General features: G+C 43.4%; 1 protein-coding gene across 9 annotated transcripts in view; it reads right to left on the minus strand.

Annotated features, from left to right (window-relative positions):
• Fgd4 (FYVE, RhoGEF and PH domain containing 4) overlaps positions 1-9,700 on the minus strand; it is a 146,190-nt gene that overhangs the window by 16,644 nt on the left and 119,846 nt on the right. For 8 of the 9 annotated variants that reach the window (XM_050125134.1, XM_050125141.1, XM_050125137.1 and 5 more), the window contains 3 exons: positions 5,942-6,080; positions 2,178-2,236; positions 1,524-1,670 (listed from right to left, as the gene is read on the minus strand). In XM_050125134.1, coding sequence (XP_049981091.1) covers positions 1,524-1,670; positions 2,178-2,236; positions 5,942-6,080 — 345 coding nt within the window. Of the gene's footprint in view, positions 1-1,523; positions 1,671-2,177; positions 2,237-5,941; positions 6,081-9,700 lie in introns of those variants that run through there. The other variant, XR_007589158.1, reaches the window with a different exon arrangement.

Below are 9,700 nucleotides of genomic sequence, written 5' to 3' on the forward strand. Positions count from 1 at the left end.
GTTTGGATGTTCACCTTCCTAGACCAGGATGGAGTGGGGAGGACTTTGGACTTTCCACAGGGCAGGGAACCCGGACTGCCCTTCAGACTGGAGAGGGAGGGGGAGAGGAGTGGGGAGAGGGGGAGAGGAGAGGGAGGAGGGGGGGGGGAAGGGAGACGGGGAGGGAAATGGGAGGCGGGGAGGAGGCGGAAATTTTTTTTTCAATAAAAAATTATATTAAAAAAAAAGAATAGATACCTCTATGAAAAAAAAATCAAAGTCTGACTAATGTAACTCTGGGCAGAAATGCCACTGATTTTTTTTTAAAGAATATCTAACTTTTCTCTCTTTCTCTCTATTGTCTCACTGTGGAACTAAGATAGGTCTTGAACTTACAATCCTGTCTAGACTCCCAAGTGCTGGGGACATAGGTGTATAGCACCACACTGAGAATTTAATTAAATATTCATTGTAAAAAGGAAGAATAAACGACTACAGGGTGACTGAATTGTGAGACAAAATAAACAATTCCAAATATTCCGAGGTCTGCTGGACAAAAATAGAGACTAATTTAGCATTTTTACAAGGTGGCACTTAAACCAAGGGACAAATGTAAGTAACCACTAGGCAGCAGGAGTCACACAAAATATCAACATATCTGAATACTTTCTTTCTCCATTTAATATACTTTACACTTCTCCCTGTTCCCAAAATCATCATTAGAACTTAACACTTGACGTGAGTTCCATTTTCATAGTATATGTTCCATTGCTATTCAAACTATCGGAAAAACATGCAGCATCAACAAACACTACTGCCACTGCTCTGGGCTCCACATCAGAACTACGTAGTAAGACCCTGTTGCTGAATACATCACACATTCGGGATGCAGGGCATAGGGAAGTTGACAACTGAACTGGAAGCTTCCTTCTCATTGATTAGCTCTAGTACTGGAAGGTGCTATGTGGGCTGCTCAGGACAGACGTCGTCAGTGCTCTCATCTCCATGTGGGCCTTGTGAGCTACAATACCAACCTGTTAGATAAGATGCGCCTAGTATACAACAGTGGCATGGCTGATACGGGGGTAACCACAGGCTTTCTGATTGGATTTGGATTCTGTGAGAGGAAAATTTGTCAAAGAAGCCATGTGGTACTCAATGACTGCTGTGTTGTGAAATGGACATGTTGTGTGTGAATCTGCTTTATAATCATTTGTGCTCATATACATAAACAAAGGCTACTTTCAGCCCTGATCCAAGAAGCTTCTCTTTGCAGTGAATGCAGAGATTCATGCCTGCTCAAGGTGTTGAAAGTAAGTGACGGTTGAGAGGTCAACTCTAAATAGACACCTGCATCCATCTTCTACTTCAAGGCTCAGGGAAAACCACAAAAGATGGAGAAAAGACTATGCAAGAGCCAGTGTTGACTAGAGCAGGTGGGGTGCAATTATTCTGGAAGTAAAAGAGTGTGTCACTTCCCCAAGACAGGCACGGGGGTTTCAGGGAACTGCTGGTGTGCAACTGGCTGACACTACTGAACTTACTAAGAAGAGGTAGCGCTCCTGTGCTGACGTGTTCCGAGCTGCTAGTTTGAGGATTTGGCCTTCTTTTATGAGTTCATTTGAGGGATTTACAATGTCTTCTTCTTCTCCCAACATCTCATAAATCTCTAAGAGTTTCTTCAGGTTCTCCTGGGAAGTTAAAACAAAATACAGCAAGATCAACTATAAGAAGGTAATTTATTTTATTTTATTTATTTTATTTTTTTTAATATTTATTTATTATGTACACAATATTCTTTCTGCGTGTATGCCTGAAGGCCAGAAGAGGGCACCAGACCTCATTAGAGATGGTTGTGAGCCACCATGTGGTTGCTGGGAATTGAACTCAGGACCTTTGGAAGAGCAGGCAATGCTCTTCACCACTGAGCCATCTCTCCAGCCCCCTAAGAAGGTAATTTAAATTTAACTAAAATCTACATAATTTAATAGATACGGAGAGTAAGTTTTCATTTTGGTATAACATGCATCAATAAAGTGAATGCTAAGAAAAGAGGGGAATGGACTGGAGAGTTGGTAGGAATTCCTTTCTGCTGCTCACCTGTCCCTGTTCATTTTGGTCTAAATCTACAATGGTCAGAGGCTATATCCCAATTGCTGCCTAACTGGAAGCTTCCCATATCCTCTAAAGCCACTTACCATTTTCCTTATTGCACTATTAGAATGGCTTGCTGCTGTAGATATAATTTCAAGTGACTCTAAGTGGGAAAAAAGAAAAGTAAATAAATATTTTGTCTTTCCTGTGCTACTAGAGTAACATAGAAGCAGAGATCAAAAACAATAGATGTCTGTGGTACGCAGTTTTCACAAGTTATCTGTTAGAATTGTATCTCCAATTGCAGGGTATTTACTTCCAAAATAGCACACGTGATGATCAGCCTCCCAGGCAGTTTAATATATAACAGGCCTTAGAAATGAACTTGCATTTACAGTGTACATTACCAGGTTTGAGGCATTTGCCAGGGGTGATTTCATATAAACAGCACTCCCATACCATCTGCTTATGTGCTGTAGCTCAAAAATAGCCAATAGAAATTTCCGGAAAAAAAGCTAGAAGTTTAAATTTTATTATAGCACACAGTTAAAATTATTCCATAGTTAGTCACTAATTTCTAATTTCTGTTACTCTCTAATTTATAAATTAAACCATATCATAGGTATCTGTAGGAGAAAATATTACTCTACATAGAGTTTGGTACTAGTAACAGTTCAAGGAGTACACAGAACATTTTGGAAAGTAGCTCCCGAGAAACCTGTCTACTAGTTGGTGAGTTTCTTCATTTCCTTTTGTCACATGACAGAAATGAGGACATGGTGTAACTTGGCCCTAGATCATGTGACTCAAACTTCGGACACTTTTCCTACTAAACATCAACAGCTTTCTTTGGGAAAGTCTGCCGGCCTGATTCGGATGGAGAGAGTCTGAGGGCTTTGCAGCCTGAGAGTGCTGGGAGGGAAAGGGAAGGCTGTGGTGTGGTGTGGAGCTCCAGGGGCTGAGGGTGAAGAACTGTGGGGCAGAGGCCTGTGCTGGGCATCCCTCGGGAGCACCTCCCAGGCCTAAGTCCTGCAACAGCGGCTCCACTCCTTTGGGCCCACATTTTCCGTGTTCTTTGCATTGTTGAGCAGAACATACTTTTGTTGCTTCATCTTCTACTTTCAGTACTCTAAAAGCCCAACTTCTAGAATTTCCTCAGCAAAGGGAAGCCGGGAAGAGTATTTTATGTCTATAACTTAGAGCAAGAATGAATCTTTAGATTCAGAATATTGAATATTGAAATGGTGCTGTACACAGGATTTAAGTCATGCAGTTGGCATGCCCTGGTAGCCATGGCTTGGCAGCTTCACGCAAGGACCATCTCATCTCCCTCTGTAAGAACTGTCCCTTCCTGGAGGGCTGGCCTGCATCCTGGGGACGATGGTGAAGATGGACCCATCCACAGTCCCACTGAGAATGAGCCTGGCTTGGCCCAGTGCATTTTCTGCCTCTGGAGATGGAAATCTAGAGAGCCAGATGACAATGCAGAGAGGAACAGAAAAACCACTCCTCTGGGTGCATATTCCTGACTGTTGAAAAACAATTTGAAGCCAGACAAGGAATGTGATGAACGCCAACAGTAGCAGGAAGAACATGGAGAAAATCTGCAGAAAGCCTGCCAGACTGGCTGTTGTGTGGCTTCCCAAGAGGGAATCTTTAAGGAGATAACATGATTACAAGTGAGAGGCCACCACCAAGCTATGTTCCCCGCTTTCCCCAGTATGTCTATGGGCCCACCAACAATGTCTTAGAGAGGGATAATGGCAGTATTTCAAAACCGGAGAGTTAACGTTATTTTTGTTTTCATTTGGAAGTGGCCCCAGCCTGTGCGGCTGGTGCTGTAAAAACAGCTTTCTATTCCTTTGTGGCTTTGCTGTGTAGAGTCCCATGCTTAATGGTAAGGAGGGATGAGGGAGGCAGTGTCCTTATGGCAGGGTCTGACTTGAGGAGTTTGTCTCTGCATCCCTGATGCTCTGAGCAGGTGATGTGTCCCACATTCTGTGACCTGGTTGATTTGTAGGTTGGGCTCTGAAGACCCCCCTTGTCTTTTTTAATGTGACTCCTCCTAAGGCAGGGCAAGAGGACATGGTCAGAGCATCTTTACATGTTCCAGGACCATGTGAGCACAGGCAGTTCTATGGATGACATACAGAATCCAGGATGGAGAAGAACAAAATGGCAGAGGCTGGGGCAACTGCCAAGAGAAGTGTAGGAAGAGCTGTACCAGAAGCTCGGCCACTAACACCCAGCACTCGTGGGGGAAAATAAGGGAGAGGCAGAGTGTCCCGGAAGTGTCAGGCTGGGAATAATCACAAGTCAAACACTCATGCAAACTTCAGAGAGAGAGCCGTTTCCGTGGTCACTACGTCATAGGCATGGTGGGAAAACATCCTAGAGATGGCCTGTGTTCTAGATGAGATTTGGGTCCTTACCTCAGAATAACACTGGCATAGGAAAGAACACAGAGGAGAAGCACGTTACACTGGTATTATCAGCACTGGCCAAATACTGAACCATGACTATTTCTTAAATTGCTTTACTCATCTCTAATTTTTGAGAAGTTTAAAAAAACTATACTAGAGAGGAGGTAAACATTTTGCTTATTTGTTTGGTTTAGTTAGACAGGATCTCACGATTTAGACCTAGCTAGCCTGGAACTCACAGAGATCCACCTGCCTCTGTCTGCCTAGTGCTGAGATTTAAAACCACTTCATATGGTGCACCATGTACATATTAGAATGTGATATGCAAATCTCTGAGCTCAATCTTTAATAACACAAAAAAACTAAAACTGCATGAGAAGCTAAAGAATTAATGAAACTCATTAATTAGGCTTAAAAACTTTTCATTCTTAGCTGGGCAGTGGTGGCGCACGCCTTTAACCCCAGCACTCGGGAGGCAGAGGCAGCCGGATCTCTGGGAGTTCGAGGCCAGCCTGATCTACAAGAGCTAGTTCTGGGATAGGCACCAAAGCTACAGAGAAACCCTGTCTCGAAAAAACAAACAAACAAACAAAAAAAACCAAAAAAACCTTTTCATTCTTATCTAATGAAATAATTAAAGATGACCAACACAATTAGAATAAATTTTTTGAAGGAAAATGTTCCTAGACAATAAAGCACCTCACATCCTGTGTATCTTGGGGCATAAGGCTAATAGTAAATGTCTTCTCAGCTCCCTTGGTAGATATCAGCCACACCTATGGGAAGGCAACTGTATTACTGCTCCAAACATCTCAACTTACAGTTTTAGAGCTCATAGTTGGTGATGAACATGAATCCAGAACGGGAAGTACTGTGGAACAATGGTCTTGTACCCTGTAAAGATTTGTCACTTGTATCGTTTTAATAAAATGCTGATTGACCAGTAGCCAGGCATGAAGTATAGGTGGGGCAACCAAGCAGGAAATATAGGCTGAGCGACCAGAATAGGAGAATTCTGGGAAGAGGAAAGGTTCAGTCTGCAGTGGTCACCCAGATACAGAGGAAGCAAGATGAGAATGCCTCACTGATAAAAGGTACCAAGCCACATGGCTAACACAGACAAGAATAATGGGTTTATGTACGATGTAAGACTTAGTTAATAAGAAAGCCTGAGCTAGTAGGTCAACCAGTTTATAATTAATGTAGGTGTCAGTGTGTTTCTTTGGGAATTGGACGACTGCAGGACCTGGTGGGACAGAAATCTCCACCAACAGGGAAGCACAATTTGCATTTCTCTAAGCCAGGGTGATCCCGACTTAAAGTGCCTTGCTTAATTAAGGTGCTGACAGGATTTCCCGTGTGATGACATAAGATACATTTTTAGAACTAAAGGGCCATTTGGCTATGTCATTCTGCTGCTGCTGAGGGAGAATAGAAGCATTTACTTTTCGCATCTTTCCAGTCTGGGGAGTCAGGGGACAGCTTCTTCAGGTAGTCCTTAAGGAGCATCTCGTAGCGAGGGATGCGCTGAATAGGCTCCAGCATGTGGTGCTGCAGGGTTAAGCTTCCACAGATCTTCTGCCTCTGCAATCAGCAAGATTTTTGTTGTTAAATATTTTTATTACATTTATCCATTTGCTATATGTGCATGTGAGTATGGAGGTCAGGGACAACCTGTGGCACTCACTTCAGTTTTTGTACCACCTGGGTTCTGGGACCAAAGTCAGGCCATCAGCCTCATTGAGCCATCTCACCAGCCCCTGTGATTAAGGTTCTTAAAGGAATAGTTAAAAATTAGGTAGACCAGGGCTGGAGAGATGGCTCAGTGGTTTAGAGCACCGCCTGCTCTTCCAGAGGTCCTGAGTTCAATTCCCAGCAACCACATGGTGGCTCACAACCATCTGTAATGAGATCTGGCGCCCTCCTCTGGCGTGTGGGCATACATGGAGGCAGAATGTTGTATACATAATAAATAAATAAATCTTTAAAAAAAAATTAGGTAGACCAATATAAAACCACATTGTAATAAATAACTTTCATCAGGGCAAGTTTTTTAATTTAACATTTTTTTTTACTTTTTAAAAACAATTTTACATACCAATCAAAATTCCCCCTCCCTCCCCTCCTCCCCTTCCCCCTCCCCTATCTTCTCTCCACCCCATCCTATATCTACTCCTCAGAGAGGGTAAGGTCTCCTGTGGGGAATCAACAAGGTCTGTCACATCAAGTCGAGGCAGGACCAAGGCTCCCCTCCCTGCATCTAGGCTGAGCAAGGTATCCTTCTTTAGGGAATGGGCTCCAAAAGGCAAGGGGCCATATTTTCTACCAAATAAAGCTGGCAGAGCTCTGGGAAGCCTTGAAAGGAGGAAGTAGCCTGGGTCTTTCCAGGCTCACTAGAGAGTCCCATGAGGAGAGTAGGCAGAGAACTTGAAAGTCCCAAAGGGAGAGAGATAGGCCAGAAATAGGTAAATCTCTGTGAGTTTGAGGCCAGCCTGGTCTATAAGAGCTAGCTCCAGGACAGGCTCCAAAGCTACAGAGAAACCCTGCCTTGAAAAACCAAAAATAAATTTTACAAAACTTGTAGGTAAATGAATGGAGCTGGAAACAACCATTCTGAGTAAGGTAACCCAGACCCAGAAAGACATTGATGCATGTTTTCTCTCATTTCTGGATGTTATTTGAATATTTAGGTTTCTCTTCTTATTCTTCCCCCCCCTTTCTCTCCCTGCCCCCCTGACTTGAAAGTGTGTAGCCCTGTGAATGTTACCAGTCTCTGTGAGCTCATATGTCAGTCCTGTTGCGTCTCAGAGACACTGTTCCCTTCATGTTACCCATTTCCTCTGGATCTTACAATTTTTCCTCCTCCTCTTCCACATAGGTCCCTGAACTCTGAGAGAAGAGATGTGATGAAGACATCCCACTTAGGACTGAGTGTTCCAAAGCCTCTCACTTTCCGCACATTGTCCAGTTTGGGGTTCCTCTGGTGTTGGCTGAACAAGGCAATGATCTATGTCATAGGGAGTCATTTTATTGCTATATTCCCTTAGCATAAGAGTAGTACATGATTTTCTCCTAGGCCCACGGCCTATCTAGTCCCTGGTTCTCAGCCAGCCAAGCAGTGTAAGGTGGGGTTTCCATCTCACTGACTGGGCCTTAAATCCAATCATAGAGTGGTTGGTTACTCCCACAATGTCTGCCCCACTACTGCACCAGTGTAGCATGTAGTCAGGTCATGGTTATAAAATGCAGGATTCGTGGTTGGGTTGTTGTTTACCTTTCTCCTCTGGTAGCACAGCATAACTCACAGTACCATGAACACTGGTTTGTATGGGTGAAGGCTCTAGTTAGGCATCGGCTCAACTTCTTTGTATTCAACAAGACATGGAACTACAATAGCCTGATTGTTTAAGGTTTCCCTGGGAGCCCTTTGGCCAAGAACTAAACTATGTGTGACCCATTTCTGGCACTAGAGAATGGACAGAGGGAGGTGATTTTACTCTCTTTCCCACCCTCCATTAGTATCCACCAGGATCACCCTCAGCCCTGTAACAACATGCTTCCAGCTGCCAGTCCTCCCACCTCAACTCACTGGAGACCCCAACTCTTGCCTCAGACCTAGATTCCTAACAGCTCGTTCATCTCTGTCACTCCAGATTATTCTTTGTCTCACTGCAACCTACTTCCAGGTAGTCCTCCTCTCACCACACTTTCAGCTTCCTAGGGACCCTGCCTCTTAGTGTGGATCCCTCAACCCTTCAGTCTCTTCTCCTAAGCTATCCCAACTCCTCTCTGCCACACACTGACCTGTAGAAGTGCTATCTATCAGGGAACCCACAACCACCATACTTTTCTAAGATCCAGAAAGGGGAACAGACACCAAGGAATTGGACACCCACCCAACAAAAACAAGAGCAGGTATCAATACCCAGAGTCACTGCAGTCATCTTAATCTGTGATGCCTAGATAGCAGCCTAAAACACAGTCAGTAAGAGCCAGGGAATATGCCTTCACCACAGTCCTCTTCATCTGTGATGCCTAGACCCAACCTAAAATACAGTCAGTAACAGCCAGGGCAATATGCCCTCACCAGCACAAATCAATGACTTAAAGATGCAACTCAAAAACTTGACAAGACAAGAACAAACTAAATCCAAACCAAGTCCATGGTAAAAACAATAATAAAAATCAGTACAGAAATCAACAAAATAGAAACAATGAAAGGAATACAAAGAATCAACAGATATAAAAGCTCATTCTTTGAAAAGATATAGAAAATTGACAGACCCTTCACCCGAGTAACCAAAAATGAAAAACAAAACAAAACCCAAACAAAACTTGAAGCGCCACAACTTCACAATGGCCATTCTAAATGTACTGAAGTGCCCTGAGATTTACAGACTTCTGATTTGGTTAATTTTGATGTGCAACATTTATTTTCCTTATAAGTATTTTTTCATAATAAGGCTTACAAAATTAAATAAATGACAAATATATGTATTTATAGTCCTTATATCATCTTTTATCTTAAAAATATGGGACACTGTACAAAATCATTATAGCCTTATAGTATTGGGTTATAATTAAAAAGCACAGGGCTGGAGAGATGGCTCAGTGGTTAAGAACATTGCCTGCTCTTCCAAAGGTCCTGAGTTCAACTCCTGATAACCACATGGTGGCTCACAACCATCTGTAATGAGGTCTGGTGCCCTCTTCTGGCCTGCAGACACACACACAGACAGAATATTGTATACACAATAAATAATTTTTTTTTTTTTTAAAAAAAAAGCACATAGAACTGTAGTTTTAGATACTGTCCTGGTTGTTTCTTTGGCCAGCTTGACACAAGCTGGAGATATCTGAGAAGAGGGAATCACAACCAAGAAAACGCACAGCAGATCTGCCTGTGGACACATTTGAAAGGCAGTTTTTCATTTACTGATGTGGGAGGGTGCCACGTCCACAGCAGTGACTGCCGTGTAGTGACAAAATGCCTCTGCGCTGGCTTTTGCCTGCTGAAGGATTGGGGTTAGAGCTTCTTGGAGCGAAGCCCCAGGTGGTCCCCCTGGCAATCAGCAGTCCAGAGAGGACCTGATGCCCTAGGCAGATCTCATATCTGGAGATGGCCCTGAGAGCGAGCCCTCCTGACACCTTGCCTGATCTTTCTCTGTATTTCTTAATTTTCTTGTTTATAGCTGACCGCTTAC

This window comes from Alexandromys fortis, unplaced genomic scaffold (assembly GCF_014885135.2).
Source record: "Alexandromys fortis isolate MF-2015 unplaced genomic scaffold, M_Fortis_MF-2015_v1.1 scaffold_239, whole genome shotgun sequence".
In the NCBI taxonomy this organism is placed as follows: domain Eukaryota; kingdom Metazoa; phylum Chordata; class Mammalia; order Rodentia; family Cricetidae; genus Alexandromys; species Alexandromys fortis.